General features: G+C 48.1%; 2 protein-coding genes across 5 annotated transcripts; one reads left to right on the top strand and one right to left on the bottom strand.

The window, feature by feature from the left end:
- Window positions 1-279: 279 nt before the first annotated feature.
- MRPS16 (mitochondrial ribosomal protein S16) lies at window positions 280-5,041 on the bottom strand. 2 transcript variants are annotated; one of them, XM_083452312.1, is made up of 4 exons: window positions 4,932-5,041; window positions 3,938-3,962; window positions 2,164-2,424; window positions 280-1,091 (listed from the first exon to the last, which is right to left on the bottom strand). In XM_083452312.1, the coding sequence occupies exons 2-4, from the start codon at window positions 3,948-3,950 to the stop codon at window positions 967-969; spliced, it is 399 nt and encodes a 132-aa protein (XP_083308438.1). In that variant the 5' UTR covers window positions 3,951-3,962; window positions 4,932-5,041; the 3' UTR covers window positions 280-966. The 2 variants fall into 2 exon arrangements, with proteins under 2 accessions (XP_083308438.1, XP_083308437.1); XM_083452311.1 differs by having other exon boundaries at window positions 4,823-4,934.
- A 68-nt stretch (window positions 5,042-5,109) lies between these two features.
- On the top strand, window positions 5,110-19,456 carry CCDC27 (coiled-coil domain containing 27). 3 transcript variants are annotated; one of them, XM_083452141.1, is made up of 14 exons: window positions 5,110-5,240; window positions 5,809-5,909; window positions 6,688-6,909; window positions 7,080-7,209; window positions 8,452-8,583; window positions 9,023-9,168; window positions 10,417-10,596; window positions 11,691-11,921; window positions 13,119-13,314; window positions 13,889-14,019; window positions 15,964-16,041; window positions 17,403-17,615; window positions 18,987-19,091; window positions 19,212-19,456. In XM_083452141.1, the coding sequence occupies exons 3-14, from the start codon at window positions 6,736-6,738 to the stop codon at window positions 19,338-19,340; spliced, it is 1,845 nt and encodes a 614-aa protein (XP_083308267.1). In that variant the 5' UTR covers window positions 5,110-5,240; window positions 5,809-5,909; window positions 6,688-6,735; the 3' UTR covers window positions 19,341-19,456. The 3 variants fall into 3 exon arrangements, with proteins under 3 accessions (XP_083308267.1, XP_083308265.1, XP_083308266.1); XM_083452139.1 differs by having other exon boundaries at window positions 18,987-19,456; XM_083452140.1 differs by lacking the exon at window positions 5,110-5,240 and adding an exon at window positions 5,410-5,440 and having other exon boundaries at window positions 18,987-19,456.
- Window positions 19,457-21,035: the final 1,579 nt, after the last annotated feature.

The following is a 21,035-nucleotide window of genomic DNA, read 5'->3' as shown; positions in this document are numbered from 1 at the left end:
ACTATTTAGATCATGGTGCTGATAGTGCCAAGGTTGCAGGTTTGAGCCCCATATGGGCCACCAGCTTATTCCTACATTGCAGGACTAGATGATCCTCAGGGTCCCTTCCAAGTCTATAATTCTGATTCTTTAGTACTGTTTAGTCTGCTTGTCATGGCCAAGAGATGCCCAGGGCCTTCAAATCTCATCCACAAACTCTTGCAAATGATTTTGTTGTTTTGCCAGACACAGCTCTTCTTAGGCATTCTCGGACATTCATACATACAACATACCAAGACCTAGAAACTTTATTTTTTTTTATTTACCAGAAAGCTGAATTTTGCACCTTTTTAGTGGGAGGAGGTAGATCAGCAGGCAGGTGCGTAGATGGAAAACTTCCCTTCCCTCCCATCAGTCCATTAACATTCCTCTGCCAAAGTGGTCCAGGAGGAAAGCCTTCCCCCCAATAAAGTATCTCACAAGCAGTGACTGTGCACACCAGAGAAGCGTTAAATCTGGCCAAGGGATGGAGAAAGAACTGAATTTTTAAAGATGGGAGCAGGAAACCTGCGGATGGTTGGATGATGATAAATGCCCAAATGGCAGCAAAGGCAGTGGACAGGGATAATGGGAGTTGCAGTCCTGCAAAGGCTCCCATCCCACGTTGCTGGAAGTACCTCTCCTAGCAGGTGTTACAACGCTCATGTCGAGTCAGGCTGTGAGCTAGGCCATGGGGTGGGGAAGCTGCAGCCCTACAGGTGGAACTGGGCTCCAGCTCCCACCATCCCTGCCCACTGGTCATTCTGGCAGGGGTTGAGGCGGGTCCGAGAGTATCTGGCGGGACACACGTCACCAAACCTGAAGAAGGCTGTGGCTCTATCATGTTGCAAGCAGAGACAGCGCCTGTGTCTGGTTGCTTCTCCTGCACAACAGACGGTCCTTCATCCTGGCACTGCCTTCAGAGCTGGTAGCCCCACACTTTGCTCTTTATTCATTCCGAGCTGGGCTTGCTTCTTCCTGAGCAGCCCTCTCAGCCTGCTGGGCTTGTGCTTTCCTCACTCTTTCGGCCTTTGTGATGGTCATCGGATGCAGGGGGAGGAATCCAGAAAGCCCTGGGTGGGGGAAAGAAAGGGCACTTTGTTGTTACCATCTATACTCTTCACGGCAAGGGTGGAGGAACCTCTCTCAGCCTGATGGGTCACATTCGCTTCCAGTCAACTTTCCAGGGGGCATGTATGAATGGTGTGTGAGGCCAGAGGCAAAAAGCGGCTGGAGCAATTTGTGCAGTTATTACCTTTGCACAATAGGCTGCTTTCCCTATCCTCCATCCCTGAAGCAAAGCAAAGGGGCATTATCAGAGTTCAACCCAGACACCTGAGAGTGTGAAGCAGGAGCAGTGAGGGGATGTGGTTTAGGCAGAATTCTGAGGGCCAGATATACAGGGCTGGAGGGCCACATTTGGTCCCTGGTTCTGAAGCTCTCCTTCCCTGCATTATGTCTCGAGGTCAACTGTCTAAAGCAAAGCACGGTGGGTGGGGAGAGTCAGGACACACACAATCTGGAATTCATTGCCTTCAGAAAATGTACTGACTATTTCGCAGTCATATGTCAGGGGTGCGTGCTGCTGTTAAGACTACAACTCTCATCTGACCCAAAGGCTAGGGACACTGGGAGTTGGGCATCCAAAAAGATACAGCTTCTCCAACCCTAGGCTTAAGCGCAAAGCTGTGAAAGAACTGATTGCCTGGTTGCCCGTGACATCAGAAAGCACACTGTGCTTTCTGTTCTACTTGTTCCCCTGGACAAATTTTCAGCTTAAAAATAAATGGGAAGATTAAGAAAAAAATTCCTGCATTGATGGTAGTTGAATTGGAGGAGCCCTGGGGCCTCTTACACCCCCTATGATTTTACGAATCATCATCATCAGGAACTACTTAAGTTAAATGGATAACTGTACAATAATCAGAATTTTATTCAGCAAAAAACCCCCACAAGGATAGGTTATAATAATGCAGGGGTTTGGCATGGTGGGGAAACCATTAAAAGTATAAACCACATTTAATTTTTGTATAAATGCTTTGTTCAACAAGCAAAATGTCAATCTAAGTAAGGGAACACAGAAAGCAACAACAAAATAGGAGCAACATCCCCCCCCCCCCAAAGAAGGAAACCAGGTGGCATTACCCAGAAGTTTCTCGACGGGCTTGGTGAGGTGGGCGCCACTGGCAATCCAGTATTTCAGCCGCTCGAAGTTCACACCAACGATCCTCTCGTTGTGGTCGTTGGGAAGCGGGTCGTAGCACCCAATCTGCTCCAGGTGCTTCCCGTCCCGGGCTCGCTTGTTCTGTGCGGCCACGATCCGAAAGTAAGGCCTGTTGGCGCAGCCACCCATAGCAAAGCGGATGACGGTATGCGCATTGTGGTACTTTTTCAGGAGGCAGTGCCCTGGAAGGGAGACCGTGCAAAGGCAACGTCAACAGAAACCCTGCATTTATTAAAGATTTCCCTCCAGCGGTTAAACAAGCTGAAGGAAATACTTCTTTACACAGAGCACAGTTAAGCTGTGGAACTCGCTCCCAATGGAGGCAGTGATGACCACCAACTCCATAGTGCTTTTCTTCATCTGCAATATATATCGCTCATAAATGCTGGTTTTTGTTTTTACACCCCCCCCCACCTAGAAGTACCAAATATCTGTTTAGTTACAGTTAATTTTTAAGTTGTTTCTGTCTTTAAACAATGGTTAAAAAAAAGGTAAAGGTAAAGGACCCCTGATAGTTAAGTCCAGTCACAGATGACTCTGGTGTTGTGGCGCTCATCTCGCTTTACAGGCTGAGGGAGCCAGTGTTTGTCGCAGACAGTTGTTCCGGGTCATGTGGCCAGCATGACTAAGCTGCTTCCGGCGCAACGGAACACCGAAACCAGAGCAGCGCACAGAAATGCCGTTTACCTTCCTGCCAGAGTGGTACCTATTTATCTACTTGCACTTTGACGTGCTTTCGAACTGCTAAGTTGGCAGGAGCAGGGGGCTCGAGCAACGGGAGCTCACCCTGTCATGGGGATTCGAACAGCCAACCTTCTAAGAGGCTCAGTGGTTTAGACTGCAGCGCTACCCGCGTCCTTTAAACAATGGTACCATTCCACAGATTGCCATGTGTTCTTGGGAGGTCTATAAACGGGTTCTATCGATGTTGCACGCGTAATAAAGTTATGCCCTGTTGATTGAAGAGTAGTGGCTTGCTTCTCTGCTCGACTCTCCCGGACAAGGGCTGCCAGTTTGTCCATTAATATCAAGCCGCAGAGTTGTGACATCCAGATATCAAACGTGTCTGCTTTTAGAGTCTTCCAGTGCCTTAAAAACCATACAGCAGTCCATTTGGACAACTTTAAAAGAGGATTTGGCAAATTCCTGGATGAGAAGGCTACTGGTCACAATGTCTATCTTGCTATTATTTACTGTTATTGCTATTTACTGAATTTATACCTGACCCTCCTTCCCCAAGGAGCCCAGGGTGGTAAACAGAGGCAGAGTTTAAAAAACAAATCTAGTACAGTTAACACATTCTAAAAGCCATTACAATTGACAACACCTAATACTGGTCAGTTAAAAGTATTCATTCCCCCAGTGATCCAGAGACTGCCCAGAATAGTATTCTTTAGCCACCAAATGCCTGGGTAAATGGGAAGGTTTTAAAACTCCTCCAGAAAGTTAATAAAGATGGAGGAAGTCACGTAACTCCACTGCTGGAGGTGGTAGGCCCCTAGGAATCACAAGTAAGGACAGCATTGTTGCGCTCAGGCCTTCCTGTGATCTTCCTATAAAGGGCACCTGGTTGGCTGCTGCGAGAACAGGATGCCAGAATTGATAGGTCTTTGGCCTGATCCAGCAGGGCTTTCTTACTGGTTCCAGTGTTGTTCCATCACTACACAAGGACAAAATATTATTAATCCCACTTACCCAGCTGAACCATGATGCCTGGTTCCTGCGGAGAAGGGGAAACAGAGGTAACAAATCAGATCCCAAGACTTAGTAACAATCTCATTTTAAAACAAACAAAAAAGCGCCATCAGCTTACAGTTATGAAATGAGGAACCAGGCTACCTAAATTTCTGCAATTCTAAAATAAATGAGAGGGGGATGTGGAATAAAGGCTAGGCCCAGGGAATGAGAACACAGAATCCTTGTGGTCAATTCCTCAATTATTCCTAACCCAGAAATGTAGACAACTCTTTTTATAGAGTCAGACCATCAGTCCATTTATGACTGCCACCTTTGTTCTGTCAAAATATAGGACAGGATGGGGCAGAGCAGTGGGGGGGGGGGGTTATTATTTTTCCCCCAGCTGGTGCTGAAGTGAATTCTAAGCAATCTATTGCAATCTATTGGCGCCTCTGAAATTTGTCACACACCCACATCCACGAATTTGTAAATCTGTCTGTGCTTGGCTACCCACACCTTAAATACATGACCTTTCTCACACCCTTTCGAACACATGCATTTGGAGAGGATACCTAACTTGGCCGAGTGAGACACACACACACACACACACACACACACACACACACAGAGAGAGAGCATTTTACACTGAAATACGGGACAATCCTGTATTATACAGGACAAGCGGCGACCCTGAATTTAGTAGTTATTATCCATCCGCAGCGGCTCTGCAAGGTCTCACATAGCGGACACTCCCGGCCTTGGGACCTTCCAGATGCAAAACAGATGCTCAACCACTGAGCTACGCTCCTTCCCCTCAAAATAAAGTAAGGCGCTAGTCCACATGGTTCCGAGAAAAGGGGCTGATTGAAGCAGCCGGCTTCTCCCCCGCGTGGCGAGCTGTACCTGCTGCCTGAGCCCTTAGCTGCCATTCCCCAAACCCGCGCAAGGCAACTCGGTGCGCTCACACGAGCACAGTCCCCCTCCAAGCGACAACCGCAGAGACGCTACTTACAAGGTCCTGGAGGTCGGAAACCACGTGAGGAGCCAGAGCCGGCCCCGCGCATGCGTGCCCGGATGGTATGGGAGGCGCGAGCGGCGGAACGAGCGTGGGAGAGGCGACCAATCAGAACTCGGCGTATTAAAAAAAAGACGCCGAAGCGCATGCTCTAGAGGGCGACGGGAGCTGTAGTTCCGCTTCCGCGTTGCTAAGCAACCGCATTAGGCCGCGAAGGTGGGGAACCAGCCAGCGCGTTCCTTGGCCGGTCTCCGGCTCGCGCGGCCGGAGAGCCGGGGGAGGGCGCGGGCCGTGGCCCTTTGGCAGGTGAGGGGGAAGGAGGAGGAGGAGGAGAGCGGAGCGAAATGCCGAGAGAAGCTTCAGCAGAGCGGCCAGAGAGAGAGAATAAGAGAACAGGCCCCGCCTCTGCCTTTTGGCCCCGCCCTTTTGGCCCCGCCTTTGTTGCGCTTGCCGGGTTCCGATGCGCATGCGTGCGCTGGTAGCTTACATAGAATCGTAGTTGGAAGGTATTCCCAGGGTCATCTAGTCCAACCCACTGCGAGGGTTAAAGCACCCCAAACATATTAAATTGACTTCTTTTTAATGGATTAATTGATAAATTTAAATAACTATGCACGTCATCAAACCTTGATATAGGTGCTTTTAAAAAAAAGGAGAGATAGTTTGGTATATACGCTGAACTCAAAATTTAACCACCCACACTTAAAATTGTGTGCTGTCGCATGTTAAGACAGGCTGTCTGTAATCTTGTCTCCCCCCCCTTCTTTTCCTGTTGTTAGAACATACCAGCACATCGAAAACAGCTGGAAAAGGAAATAAATGTGGGTCTCTCCTTGTTGACTCAGCCCCACCATTTTATAATTTGTCTTTCCAGACAGATCGACAAAAACGTTTGATTGGTTCATCTAGCCGCTAAACCTTGCGGCCCTGAAATAGATCGCTTTATGCCACGTTCATAACTGCATTTACTCAAAGGCAAGTCTTAATAGTGGAAGTGATGTTATTTGTGGAGGATAAGGTTACCTGTGACTACTAGACAGCTGTGCTCTGTTGTTGAAGGCAGTAGACCTCTTGAATGCCTTTTGCTGGGAGAGAGTATATCTTCACTCAGGTCCTGCTGACAGGCTTCCCAGGGGCTTCTGGTTGGCCACTCCAAAGACAGGACTTTGGACTTTTATTTTTATGAATTCAATTTTTATATCTCCAGCTATCAAAAGATCCCAGGGCTATGTCCAACATTAAAAACACATTACAGAACATCCATGATAAAAACATAAAAAGCATATGTACAGACAGCCTAATAAGGCAATAGTCATCATCACAGTCCTCTCCCACACACTTTCCACAGGCTATAGCTTATTTAATGGCTAAAGGCCCGGGTAAAGAAGAATGTTTTTGCCTGGTGCCTAAAGACATATAATGATGGCTCTGGGGAGAGCGTTCCACAATCGGGGAGCCACCACAGAAAAGGCCCGGCTCTTGTTGTCACCCTCCGAACTTCTCTGGGGTGGGGGATGTAGAGAAGGGCCTCAGATGACAAGCGCATAGTCTGGGTTGGATCATCCTTTGGCCTGATCCAGCAGCCAAGCTCTTCTCAGTCAGAAGTATGTCCCACTCATGTTCAGTGGGCGTGTGGGGGGGGTGTATTCACAGACACAGTGTGTATAGGCTCACAGTCTTTGTTCAGTCCTAGATACCCCATCTGACAATAAGAAGGTCTCTTTTTCTCATAACGGGCTTTTAAACTTTGCAGCGCTCTTTACCCCTTTGTTGCGACGGGAGCAACTGAGCCGCTGCCCTCATGGAGAGACGCGACACCTTGATGAGGAAGAGTTTCACAGTGCTGCAGGAAATGAGCAACCGGAAGCAGCGGCAGCAATCGCAGCAGAACAATCCGGTGTGGACTCCTCCATCCAGCGGCAAAACCATCTCCAGCAAAGCAGGCCAAGCAGTGAGGGAGTACTATGAGAAGCAGGTAGGCAAAGCCTTGATATGAGCAGAATCCTTGCACGAATTTGAAAGGGCCCTGGCCATCATTTAGTCCAGCCCTGCCTGCTCAGTGCATGATGCCATTAACGGCAGAGGTTGCCGACACGGTGCCTCCTTTTTCGTCTCCTTTGCACCTCAATTCCTCTCCTTCCCCAGGCTAAGGAACAGCTGGCGAGCCCTACAAGGTCTCCCTACACGCCCGAGGTGGAGGAACTGCAGAAATCCTTCCTCATGCGCCCTGGGTGCCCCAGATACAGCCACAGAGCTACTTCAACATCTCAACTTGGTAAGACTCAAGAGGAAGAGGCAGTCTCTGTGGGAGGCCAGGGTGGTGTAGTGGGCTGGAGGACAGCTTTCCCCAACCTATGGTTCTCCATCCAGGCACTGCTGGGCTGCAACTCCCATCAGCCCCCAGCCAGCATGGCCAATGGTAAGTAGTGGTGGGAGCTGGGAGTCGAACAACATACGGAAGGCAGCAGGTTCCCCATCCCTGAGCTAGGTGGAGCAATGGGCTGAAGTGTTTTTCTGTAGTGCAGAGATGGGGAACCTCCGCCCAGCACCAAAGATGGCTCTTCAAGCCTCTCTTTTGGGCCCTTGGGACTCTCTGCAGGCCACATCCTGTTCACAGCCCACACCCCTGCTGTGTACCTGCATGTGTGCTTTTGTCTGGCTGAGATGCATCATTGTACTCTGCTAACATCTCCTTTCCTTTCCCTAGCTAGCAGGACCAGTGGTCAAGGACGATGGGAATTGTAGTCCAAAAACAGCTGGAGGCCCAAGTTTGGGAAACTCTGTCCTACTCCTACACTCCACTCTCGTCAACACACAGGAAGGATAGAGACAGGTGTGGGGGTGCCTATAGAGACTAGTCTACTGCAAAAGTAAAGTTTAAATTTATTGCTCCACCCAGTTTTGCCTCTGGCCCCACCCACCACTAGCATGTGGCCCCCCAGAAGGTTGATGAAAAGGAAATGTGGCCCTTGGGATGAAAAAGGTTCCCCACCCTGCTCTGGGGGCTGCACTCAAGCAGGTGAGATGTGTGCAGTAGCTAGGAGCAAGCAGTCATCAAAGTACTTTAATGAGCACCTTTCCATCCATCATTATCAATCAAGAAGGCATCCTAACTGAACTCAAGAAAATCTTACTTGAACTGTCAGGATGTTGATGTACATTCCAGATAACCGACTTCTGAGCTTGCTAAGTGCTGTTGTAACCCTAACCTGCCCCTCTTCCATAATATCCTCGCGTCCAAAATGTCTCTTTGGGTAGGCATGAGAACCAGTGGTCCTCCAGGATGTTGCTGGACTTCAGTTCCCACCAGCCTCAACCATCATGGCCAGTGGTCAGGGAGGAGGGGAGTTGTGATCATCCAGCAACCTGCTGAGAGCTGAAGGTTTTGTTTTGCGATTTGCTGCATGCTGTCTAAACTGAAAAAGTGGTGCCTCCATTGTTGGCGATTTCCATGCAGTGTGTGTGTGAAAGACCCATGTAACCGTCTCCTTCCTCCTCCTCCTCCTTCTCCTTGCAGGGAATGAGATAACCAAAGGCCACCTGCCTTGCAACATCAGCACCATAAGTCTGTCCTCCCAGCTCTCCTTGGAAGAATGGAACTTGATACTTCGGAGACCAGATATCTTTGAGTCAAAGAGCTGCCTCAGATGTGAGTGCCTTTGTCTGACTCGCTGGTTCCCACACAAATCCCTCCCCTCCCCTTCCTGCTGCAAACCGGAGTTTACATCTCAGGACTATGCAGAAAGGGGTGTGGGGCAGGCAGCTTTTGCTATGTTTAAACAAAACTGCAGTGCTTTCGTTTCAGCTGCTATAACTCGCCTCTTTTAGGGCAACTGAGCTGGACGATTTCTAGCCTTCCGATGCGGTATATCCCAGGACAGCCTTCTTTTTATAATGGCAATGTATTAAATGTATCGTTAAAGGGCTCCACTATTGCCCATGGCACCCTGGGTGCTTCCAGACGATTGCTAGACCCGTGTGGGTTTCAGTCGCATCCCAGCAGATTCAGGACTAGCGTCGGAGATGATCCATAGCACTACCTTGACGGTGCTTTTCTCTCCTCCACTCCGTTGCCATTGCGCGCACAGATTGTCCAGCCTCATCTACTCAGAGCATGTCTGGGTTGCCTAAGTGGAAAAGTTTCACCGAGGGCTTCACAGGCGGCACCTACCTGAAAGGCCAAACCCGCAAAGGAAGCAGAATCCCATGGTACGTCAGTCTGCTGCAGGAAAAGGTAAGGATGTAACTGTTGAAGCAGTTTGGCAGAGGAAAGGGAGCAGGGAACTGGGCTGTGCAAGGCTTACTGGAAAGCACTGGCATTGGCCAGGCCCATCCTGGTATCCTGGATGCTGAGCATGGGGGGACTCATGTCTGTAGTGGAGTTCTTCAGTATAACCACACTGTTGTGATGTTTAAGGCAACTTTACTTGGTCACAGCAACGGCTTCTGGGGAGAATGCAAAAGTGGAAGCTGCAAGCCTATGAATTACGCAGGCTTATATAGAGCCATGCCCTCACCTTAGTTCTACAGGTGCATGGAAACTAAGTCCCGTTCTCAGGTGGAAAGCATGCCTGCCATATTGGAGCCTGCTCTCCATCAGACAAACATTAATGCAGCCAGGGTAATAGAGCTATCCTTCTGTAGTTACAGGTTTTTATACCATGTGTAGGCTATTTATCAAAGCATAGTTCTACAATTTCCACTATGTGCCCTTCCAGGGAGGCACACGAAAGTGGGCCTTCTGGTGCAGATCAATGGATCTGAGTAGGTTCAACACCAGGAGAAGCGCTCTGAAAGATGTAGGGGTCCTGAACTACACAGGCTTTTATAGACCCAAGTCGGCATAATGAATTGGGGCTTGGGAACATACAGCTGATGGAAAGATCTCTGGCTCCTGGAGATCTTCTGCCTGTCAGAGTAAAAAATACTGGGCTACATCAGTAGTCTTCCTTGTATCTGAGCGTGGCTGTCTTCCCTCCCTACCCCATACAACAGTCCAGGGCACCTGTTTTCAGCTTGAGGCCACTTTCCCTTGTGGGGAGCCTTCTGCAGGGCCCACATGCCAACAGGGGGCATGGCCAGAGGCAAAAAGTAGACGGGGCAGCGGGTACAGCTCTTTCCCTTTGCACAGCAGCCTACATTCCAGTAGGGCTTCTATACAGAAGCATCCATTTCTCCATACTCTGCCAAGGCAAGTAAGAGGCACGAACTGAGCTCTGGGACTTCTTCCAGCCAGGCAGAAACTCTCAAGGAGGGCATAGAGTAGGGCCAGTAAGGGGGAATGGCCGAGGAGTGCTGCAAGGGCTAGGAAGAGCGGCCTGGGCGGCTGCATTTGGCCTGTGGTCTGAGGTTCCCTACCCTTGCTATGTAAATGGGCAAAGTGTTTATTGCCCTGGTGGGGCACCCATGTCATGCAACTGTAGGAAGTGTCTTTGAGGTCTCAACCTGGCTGTTCTCATATCTCCCCCCCCCCCCCCCCCAGGATACAACTTTGCAAAAGATGGAAGCGGAACTCGTCCGCCTTGCCAACTGCGAAGCGGAGAGCGTCCGGAAGGACGACGTGATCTCAGTCCTCCGGGAGGAGCTGGAAGTGATGCAGATGCAGCTGGACCAGGCCCAGCAGGGGGGTGAGCTCACCCCAGTGGAGAGACCTGCCCAGAAGGTTGGCCCAGTCCTTCTTATTTGTTTATTCATTTACTGCCTTTCTGTCCTGCTTTTCCTCCAAGGAGCTGAGATTGGCGTATACGTGGTTCTCCCCTGCTCCACAATTTACTCTCACAACAGCCCTGCGTGTAGGTTAAGCTGAGAGGCTGAGGCTAGCTCAAGGTTAACTAGCAGGCTTCACACCCAAGTGGGGATCTGAACCCGGGTCTCCCGGGTCCTAGTTTGGCACATGACCCACTGTTTTTTAAATTTTCATTTCAACAATTTGCATGTCGCTTAACCACTATACAGTAAGACTAAATGTGAGTTAAAACTATGAAATCAGCATTCACTTGAACAACCTGCTGAGATAATCTTTGGAAAAGAAAAAATTCAGTAAGCGCTGGACATTCAACAGGCCTGCCTGACCTCAACTGGAAGGGAGCGCCACAAAAATTGGATCCAAGGCACTGAACACAGAGAGGCTCCTAGTGGATACGAGCCATGGGGGACCACTGGCAGCTACCGCATTGCAGGATGTTGGACTGGATAATTCCCATGGTCCCTTCCAACTCTACAATTCTATGATTCTCTGATTCCTGCATTGCGGAGGGTTGGACTAGATGACTCACGAGGTCCCTTGCAACTCTGCAGTTCTATGAAAAGAAGGATCCCGAACCACACGACACTACATTGGCTGTCTGTGTGTAATTCTGTAAGCCTCTATATGTGCCAGGGGCTCTTACTTTGCAATCCAACTAAAGGGAGAGCAGGGCAAGTGAATGCACAGCCTCTGTGCTAATGGCAAATGCTTGGAGATATGCTTGGTGGATTCGCCCTCAGTGGTGTCTGGTGCCTATAGGGATTGGTAGGGTGGAAGGCCTGGAGGCCAACAGTAGGTGGCGCCAAAGCCAGTGGCAGGCACAGCCAGAGTCAATGGCAGGCAGAGTCCCTATGCTTCCTATGCTTTGCATCCTCTGTGCCCAGTATTTCCTACCACAGTTCTGAGATAACCTTGCAAGTTCTAGCAGCATTTCCCCAAGTTACTGGAGGGCTGCGCCCTCAGTTTCCAGCTTCAACGCCTTCTGAATCTTTTATCCCTCTCCTTAAAAGGAACCGGAAGAAAAACTTAGGGTGCAAGTGAGTGACCCAAACCTGCGCAGGCGAGGTGTCTCTCTGCCGGTCCTTATGAAGCAGAAGAGCATCCCGGAAGAATTTCGGCAGGAACTGGAGCGGTTGAAATTGGAGCTGGCCCAAACAGATAAACAGGTGGACTCCAAGATGGCTCTCCTTAGCAATACGCTGCTGAAGGATCAGAATGAACTGGAGCAGCTGGAGAAAGAGGTGAGCCCAAAGGCCAGTCGGGGAGAAATTTTTCTACACTCGTAGCAGATTCATTTCCCAAGCTCTGGTGTCCATAGAGCCGAAACAGCACCGTCCACACAAAAGAGGGGAAGTTTCTGCAGGTATGGGGAACACACAAAGATGTGCAGAAGTACAGAATGTCTATGGGGCTGGGCAGAACCCTGCCCCCTCCCCAAGCTAGAGATGGGCACCCTTTGACCTGTGGTTCAGTTGTGGCCCCCAGGATTGCCTACCTGGCCCTTGGGAGTCCCTTTCCCTTGCTATCCTGCCTTCCCCCCAGGCCACAGCAAGACCTCATTCTCTAGTGTCCAAACTGTCCTGGCTGGCACCCTCCTTATCAGGGTCAGAGTCAGCAGTGGTGAAGTTAGGTGGTTTTAGACTCTGGTCTTAAGGACCCTACTCCTTTAGAAGGTTCAATCCCCAGTGTCTCCAGGTCACCCTCTTGAGGTGCTGCCAGTCCATGTAGACAATGCTGAACAAAGTGGAGCAAGCTTCTGGCTTGGTTTAAGAAAGGTTTTATGTGCCTAAGTCATCCTCATCACTTTGCTTACTTCCAATTGTGGTCCGACCTGCTGCTGCGTTTAACGGGGGCCCATCTGCTTACTCTGTGGGGTCCCAGGACCTGTACCCTAAAGTTCTGCCTCATTGGTGAGTAAAAGGTCTAATCCAGGCAGGGAAAATGGAGGAAGAAGGGGAAACGTTTGAGTAGAGGAACCTAGCAGAGGCCAGTTTCCTCATTTTCCAGTTGTAAATTTGGTTCTGCACATTTCTACAGCAATTTGCACTTTTGAAGGGAAAAAATCCCCAACAACCCCTAAATTCTCATGAGAATTCACCAGTATTTTAGTGTGGATTTCTCCTAACATACCCTTTTTTTGGGGGGGAATGCAATTTCCCCTAGTATAATGCATTTTTGAATGCTGTTTTCAGTAAGGTATGCATTTCTATGCAAATCTTCTCCTTAGGGTGTGCATATTTTGCATGCTTTTCTTGCTTGGAGAGCCGCAGTACAAAATTTGGAGAAGTGCAGATTTCAAAGGCTAATTGTGTTCCAGCTCACGTGTTGCTTTGAGAAGTACGGATTGGGTAGTTTCCTGTTAAAACACGAACGAAATTGGCTTTCTCCCATGCCCTTACTTTGGCATCCCAGTCTTTCTTTGCGCTCTCTCTGCGCAGTACTCTGAAATACAGGAAAAGGTACGCTTGGAGGGCGAGGAAGAGATGCGTGTAGAAAGTGGGTCTTACGAAGAAGTGCATATGGAAGAATCGGAAGAGGAGCTCCTTTTTATCAAGCTTCTCGAGTTCCAGAGGATGAACGAGGAGCTGTACGACGAGCTGGAGAAAGTGAAATGCGATTATGACATGGCCACAGGTAACTTTGGAAAGCTGAGATGGTTATATATGGAAATGGCTTGGCTAATATTTTCCTTGGGGAACCAAGAGTCACCCCTTCTGGAGGCAACCTCACTTTGTAGGCACTGATTGAAATGGAACTAAGGTGAGGCCACTGAGAAACAAGAGGGGGTTGTGAGCATGCTCAGTGGAACCCTGAGGTTAGTTGAAATGCAAAACAATCATTTTGGAATCCTAAGCGGGTGACCCAATGAGAGCTGAGCGTGCCCAGCAACCATGGATTGCTGAGTGTTGGTTGGAAAAAGAAAAGAAAACCAGGGAATGGGGAATGGAATGGAGTTTCCTGGGATTGGGCATGGTAGCCCATTGGAAAAAGAAAAGAAAACCAGGGCACAGGGAATGGAATGGAGTTTCCTGGGATTGGTTGTCCATTGGACGAGAGCATGCCTGCAAGAAGGCAAAAACAAAACAGCAACATTGGTTTGCAGGTCCCTCTCTTGTTAATTCAGAGGGTTCATGCTAGTGGAGAGTTTCTGGCGATCCATACTGGGTGGCCTCGATCACATTCACGGGCTTTTCTTTTGATTCCCTAGGCGCGATATCTTCCTTGCAAAGGCAGCTATCCTTTGAGGCATCCCAGCTCAGGAAAGCTCACGCAGAGCGAGAATCATTGCAGAAGGAGCTGAGGGAGCGGGGAGCTCAGCTGGAAGCCATGTCTAATAAAGTATGTTGATTGGGGGGTTTACACAGTTCTGCTGGGTTTGGATTGCGGGGAAGGCTGAGAATTCTTTTAATTTTTTAAGGCGTGCTCTTAAATAGCTGAGTGCACGAGATGGTGAGGAGGGGGCCGTTTCTCAGTGGTTGAGCACCTGCTTTCTGTAAGGAAGGTCTCCACTCCAGGACACTTTTAAAGATGTAGGGAATTCAAATTAATTTGATGTGAATTTGTTACAAATTAAGAATCGAATGGAAAACAACTACAGAGTGGGAATGATTAAGTTTTTTATATACACAGATGGAGGGAAATGAAGGTGTTGTTTCAGAAATAATAATTAATGGGTTAATGTGGATTGATAAACGGATGAGCAATCCTCACTTCATAACATTGGAAACGTTAACTAATGTACAAGCAGGAATTGACAGATGAATGGACAAGTACAAAAGGGGGAAATTGTGAATTAGAGATAATTATGAAATATAAGCAGCAATAAGGGTTAATTATTGGCACATCTGGGAAGCCATTATTTACTTATTTTTTAAAAAGTTGTACAGTGATACCTCGGGTTATGAACTTAATTCGTTCTGGAGGTCAGTTCTTAACCTGAAACTGTTCTTAACCTGAGGTACCACTTTAGCTAATGGGGCCTCCCACTGCTGCTGCGTAATTTCTGTTCTTATCCTGAAGCAAAGTTCTTAACCTGAGGTACTATTTCTGAGTTAGCAGAGTCTGTAACCTGAAGCATCTGTAATCCGAGGTACCACTGTATTAAAGTTGTTTAATTCATTATGGATTTGTAAAAATAGATAAAAATTAACTGGAGAAAGAAAAGGTATCCAGTTCAATCCCCGCTATCTCCAGATAAGGATTTGGAACAGCCTCCTCTCTGAAACCCTGGACAGCCACTGGCATTCATGCAGCCAATACTGAGCTAGTTGGACCAGTAGTCTGGCTCAGCATAAGATAACTTCCTAGGTCCTGAGAGAATGGATTGCCCCCTCTACATGTTTCTAGCAGGTTTGCTGCTAAGATCTTCATGGCCTTATGGTGAGATGGCAGGTCTGTGGCTGGCTGGAGGTTCACGTGGCACTTGGAGGAAGTTGCCATGGCTTAGTGGTAGAGCACCCGCTTTGCAAGCAGAATTGTCCTGGGTTCAATCCCTAGCATCTCCAGGCAGTGCTGGAAAGGTCCCCAGCCCGAGATCCTGCAGAGCTGCTGGCAGATGGGAGTAGACATAAAGACGTACCAAGGGCCCTGCTCTTGCATCAGGCCGGTGGTCCATTTTGTCCAGCATCCTGTTCTCACAGGGGCCAAAATCACAAGAGCACTCCTTCCCTCCTGTGGTTTCCAGCAACTGGTGTTCCAGTAGCATTACTGCCTCCCAACTACGGAGGCAGAGCATGGCCATTGTGGCTAGGATCCATTGACAGCCTTCTCCATTAATAACCCTAAATACCATATTTTTTGCTCTATAAGACTCACTTTTTCCCTCCTAAAAAGTAAGGGGAAATGTGTGTGTGTTTTATGGAGCGAATGCAGGCTGCGCGGCTATCCCAGAAGCCAGAACAGCAAGAGGGATTGCTGCTTTCACTGCGCAGCGATCCCTCTTGCTGTTCTGGCTTCTGAGATTCAGAATATTTTTTTCTTGTTTTCCTCCTCCAAAAGCTAGGTGCGTCTTATGGTCTGGTGCGTCTTATAGGGCAAAAAATACGGTAATTGGTTGGCAGCCATCGCTGCCTCCTGTGGGAGCGAATTCTGCAGTTTAAGTAATCAAGGCAATACTGAGTTAGAAGCAGCTGTGCTTTGGCTGAGTCTAAGGAAGCTTCCTGTATTCTTACGGGCTGTACCTTCCAGCTGGGATTTCCGCCGGGCTGTGAACATACTAAATGGAGTTGTACTAAACAAACATACTAAATGGAGCCCTTTATCATGCTTTCCTTTTTATTTTAGTTTAGCAACTTGAGAGAGGAGAGGAAGCACGAAGAAATGATGGGCTCCATCGAGAGAGAGAATTACAATCTCAGGCAGGTGAGTTGCTGCTCCCTGCCAGTAGGGAGGGCGAATATCTCAGTTTTGGTTTCTCTCATTTTTTCCAGTCTTAAACTTCGCTTCTCCACATTTCCACATCAGTTTGCATTTTGTGTGTGTGTCGGGGAGTCCTCATGAACTTCCTCAGCATTTCCGTTTGAATTTCTCCTAATATGCCCATTGTTGCATGCATTTTCCTCTAATTTGAGGCATTTTAAAATTATATTTCCCCATATACAGTGGTGCCCCGCAAGACGAATGCCTCGCAAGACGGAAAACCCGCTAGACGAAAGGGTTTTCCATTTTGGAGGTGCTTCGCAGGACGAATTTCTCTATGGGCTTGCTTCGCAAGACGAAAATATCTTGCGATTCCTGGGGGTTTTTTTTTTGCTCCCCACCCCCTTTTTCTAAGGCACTAAGCTGCTAATAGCCTTTTAGCAGCTAATCCGCTAATCCCTTAAACCTTTAATAGCCGCTAAACTGCTAATAGCGCTAATCCGCTAATCCGCTAATGGGCTTGCTTCGCAAGACGAAAAAACCACTAGACGAAGAGACTCATGGAACGGATTCTTTTCGTCTTGCGAGGCACCACTGTATATGCATTTGCAGGTGCGCTGCACCCTAGCGTATGCATTTCCCCCCACACCTTACCTGTCTGGGGAACTGCACTGGAAAATTTGGGGAAGTGTGAATTTCAGTGACTGGACTGTGCTTCAGTTCATTTCTTGTTGCAGAAAGTGCAAATCAGGTGGCTTTGCCACTAAATGCAAACTAAATCCACAAAGCAGGTGCCTAAGTTCTAATTGTGGGTCTCCATTGTGGTGCCCATGGGCACCAGCGTGCTTGCCTGTAACTCCTAAGGCACCTGCAAAAGAGACTGAGCTTTTCGTGCGCCATTCGTGTTTCTACAGCCTCAGCCTCTCTTACATTCAAGCCATTATTCTGTTTTGTTTTTTGCTTTATTAATTACTACATTTCTATCCCACTTGTCCTCCAAGGAGCCCAAGGTGCTGTATACGTGTCTCCCTCTCTCCACTTTTATCCTACCTTTGAGGTAGGTTAGCCTGAGAGATAATGATTGGCCCAAGCTGTCCCACGACAGCAGCCATCTTCTGATATGCCGTGCCCCCACAGCAGCCATTTTGCACTCTCCTCTAACATTTCAATTATTGTTGCGCACAGTGTTTGGCTGGAGAAAAAATCGGCGCAGTGTGGATTTTCAAAGGATAGCTGCGTTTCGGTTTGTTTATTAGTCCGGGTACTGCAAATTAGGTAGTTTCCCATTAGAAAGCAGACAAAATCAAAACCTCCATCCTTACTCTTAGTTAACAGTTCTATCTTTCTCCTCTCCTGCCACGCAGGACCTCGCTGATCTGGAATCCAAACTAACTGACAAGAGCCAGATGATTGATGACTTGCAGAGCAACGTCAACCGGCTCCAGGCCGAGCTGTTACTGAATCAGCACCATGTTGGGAACCAGCTGAGCCGGCAGAACGATCTGCAGAGGCAGCTGGAGATCTTGCAGCGGGCAGAGCAGCAAACCAGAGTCACTCTGGAGAGCATCAGTGCCAGGGTAATCTCCTCCACAGATCGCAGGGCTTCTTCAACCACTACTACCACCACTGTTATTGCTATTATGTCCTTGTTATTACCGTTATTACCATTTGCATTTCTTATCGACCCTTCACCACAGCAGTGCAAAAATATGCTACTAAACTCAGTTAAAACAAAGGCTGTTGGTCCATCTAGCTGAGTATTGTCTACACCAGGGCTTCCCAAACTTGGGTCTCCAGCTGTTTTGGGACTACAGTTCCCATCATCTCTGACCACTGGTCCTGCTAGCTAGGTATGATGGGAGCTGTTGTCCAAAAAACAGCTGGAGACCCAAGTTTGGGAAACCCTGATTTGCGTTGACTGGCAGAGGCTCTCCAGGGGTTTTGTGCCCAGTGCAACCTGCCAGGGATTGAACCCAAGACCTTCTCTGTTTAATGCATGCTTGCATGCTTACATGCATATGCGCATGTAATGTTATGAATGTACGTTTATGTCTACATGCAGGCCCAAAGTATTTTAACTAGTACCTCAGGAACAGAACTGAATTCTGTCGGTCTGCACAACGGCAGCTCCCAGAGTCTGGTGGTTGATGCCTACTGGAGCTGGTGGGGAGGCAGTACGTGGCACCAGAGCCAGTGACAGCTGCAGCCACTGCCAATGACAAGCAGAGCCAGATCTAGTTTTGACTGCAACCTCCTTTCTGCAACACAAGGGCAACGCTAGGGCTAAGGAGAAGGAATTGGACAGCCAGGGCCATCCACAGGGCTGGATGTAAGCAAGAAGGCAGGCAGGTGGGGGGTGAGCTGCTTATTGTGGGGCTGTACCCCGTTTGCCCCGCTTCCCAGAGTTCCTTGGGGTAAGCCATGCTATTTTAAATGGATAAAAATCTGAATTTAAGTTTCTAGTGCTCTTTGAAAGACGGAAACAAATCAAAAATTTGAAAATGGCATGAAACATGGCTCTCGCAAATGAGTAACTGAGAATCCTGGCCGCTTCCAGAATGTCCCTGTTTCAGGGGTGCGATTCAGTCACGTGCTGGGAAATCCAGATTGTGCAACTCAGGTGGATTTGGTGTTCTTGTGCAATAAACCCACTTCCGGGGGGGGGAAACAGACCTTTTGCTGTAAGGAAAGTGACAGGGATATCCACTGGAAAGTGAGCGATAAGGACTGCTTGGTGCAATGTCGTTCAACCTTCTCCCAAAGAAATCAGAATAAGCAATGGTCCTACTCGGAATCTTTGTGCACGTGTGTCAGGACGAATGTAGACTGGTTGCCTGGGAGAGACCACTGCCTCACTGCATTAGCTTTGATTCTAAGGAATGACATTCTCTAATTTTTGAACTAAGGCACTGTCCACTTCATTCCCCCACCCTTCTTTTCACTGAAAGTTTGAAAGGTTTCGGAGCAAAATCATCCAAGCAACTTACAGCACCCCTGGCACCAAGTCTCCCCAGGCCGAAATTACAGACGACGAAGTTTTAGAGTCCTTGCAGGTAAAGGCAACCATGTGGAAGTCAGTTTGTCACTGTGGCTGCAGTGCAGAAGCGGGATGGGGGAATGGAATAGCTGCCTCCATTTCTAACAGAAAGCTCCTCTGTGGATCTGTCTTCCAGAAAATAATAACAGACCGTCTAGACTTTTACCAGTTGCTGAAACAGAAAGGGGTGAAAGTCCCAGCTCTGGGTGCCTCCGAACCGCCCCCTCCAGTCACTACCTCTAAGAAAAAGAGTTCCAGCAGATAGAGATTTGAAAGCTAAAGTCTCTCCTCTTCACATTCTTTCCTAACTGGGGCTTGATCCATTCTTGGTCATCTTTTATAATTCCTTTTCCTGACTCCCAATTAAATGATTGCACTTAATGTTTAGTTTTTCTCTCTGACCCACTTGCCGCTTCCTCTTATTCTGCAGGAAACCTGCTCCTACCAGTGGTGTAAGATGCTAATAATTTGCATTACCACCAAAGCAGTCATGTCATATTGTTGCAATATAGCTTGAAGACTCAGCAGTAGCAACTACTTCCAAAAACACGTTATATATTTTAATTTTATTGCTAGGGGCCTTGTACCCGGTGTTGCGCAGGAATTCTAAAAGACACACACACGAATCATTGCAGTTTTTAAATCAGTGGTTGAAATCAGTGCAGGGTTCAGTCCTCCATTGTGATTCCAAATGGCTGTATCCAGACATGGAAGAAAACTTGCTCCTTGATCTCAGGAAACATCGTGCCAAATTTGTGACAATATCTTAAGAGGTGGCTAAATGAACAGACAAGCCACTTTCCAAAAAAATAGCAGTCTGCATTTGTGGCATAACCTTGTGGCAAGAAATTCTGTAAGTTTTAACTATGCACCAATCTGACACAAGTGTAAAAATTGCTCAGGAATAACCGTTCAGATGAGATATATTTATAGGGTTGACGCAGGTGGTGCTGTGGGTTAAACCACAGAGCCTAGGGCTTGCCGATCAGAAGGTCGGTGGTTCGAATCCCCGTGATGGGATGAGCTCCTGTTGCTCAGTCCCAGCTTCTGCCAACCTAGCAGTTCGAAAGCACCTCAAAGTGCAAGTAGATAAATAGGTACCGCTGCGGCGGAAGGTAAACAGCGTTTCCGTGCGCTGCTCTAGTTCGCCAGAAGTGGCTTAGTCATGCTGGCCACATGACCTGGAAGCTGTACGCCAGCTCCCTCAGCCAATAAAGCGAGATGAGCGCCGCAACCCCAGAGTTGGTCACGACTGGGCCTAATGGTCAGGGGTCCCTTTACCTTTATCCAGTTAAATCCTAATCAGAGCAGACCCACGGAAACGAATGGATCTGTTAGTCATATCCATTAATTTCAGTGAGTCTGCTATTGAGTAGGACTAACGTTGGGTCCCACCCTTGATACTGATGGAATAAATATCGATAGGAAGCCAGGTCATTCATTATCTGTGCTCAGTAAGATACAAATAAATGCACATTTGCTCTGTTCCGTGACAAGAAACACACATTTCAGTCTGCCTTCCTTATTCTTAATTGGTGCCCAGCATCCAAACATCAACAAAAACCGCTGCCACCTCCCTTGGGAACCCTCATGCAATGTTTGGTGACCATATCTCAGGAGTTGGTATGAACCCATGCCCAAAAATGGGTGAAGTCATACCCAAAATGTTTCAGTACGCTATCTTAATTCAAAATGGCACCTGGAGTTCAAACATCAATGCACGCCTCATCTTAGAAACCTTCGTCCCAAGGTTGGCAATGGTATCTCGAGAGGTGGCCAAACCTATCCCAGAAAACAGGAAAAGTCACGCCAAAGTGATGTTTCGTTCTGCCACCTTGATTCAAAATGGCGCACGGCATCCAAGCATTAATGTAGACGGCTGTCCCTACCTCTGAACAAACTACATTTCCTTTGTTGTTTTGATAATAAATTATATTAAATAATAAAATTATTAATAAAT

Source organism: Podarcis tiliguerta (genome assembly GCF_965153285.1).
Source record: "Podarcis tiliguerta genome assembly, chromosome: 8".
Taxonomy (NCBI): domain Eukaryota; kingdom Metazoa; phylum Chordata; class Lepidosauria; order Squamata; family Lacertidae; genus Podarcis; species Podarcis tiliguerta.
This window is presented reverse-complemented; position numbering and strand designations above follow the sequence as displayed.

Bases quoted from the DNA above. Each gene is read 5' to 3' on its own strand.
- MRPS16 (XM_083452312.1), bottom strand. The intron at 1,092-2,163 runs GTAATGCCACCT...TCCCCCACCCAG, and splicing joins GCCCGTCGAGAAACTTCTGG to GGCTTTCTGGATTCCTCCCC.
- CCDC27 (XM_083452139.1), top strand. From the start codon at position 6,736: ATGGAGAGACGCGACACCTTGATGAGGAAGAGTTTCACAGTGCTGCAG. The intron at 6,910-7,079 runs GTAGGCAAAGCC...CTCCTTCCCCAG, and splicing joins GGGAGTACTATGAGAAGCAG to GCTAAGGAACAGCTGGCGAG. The intron at 17,616-18,986 runs GTAATCTCCTCC...TTTCACTGAAAG, and splicing joins TGGAGAGCATCAGTGCCAGG to TTTGAAAGGTTTCGGAGCAA.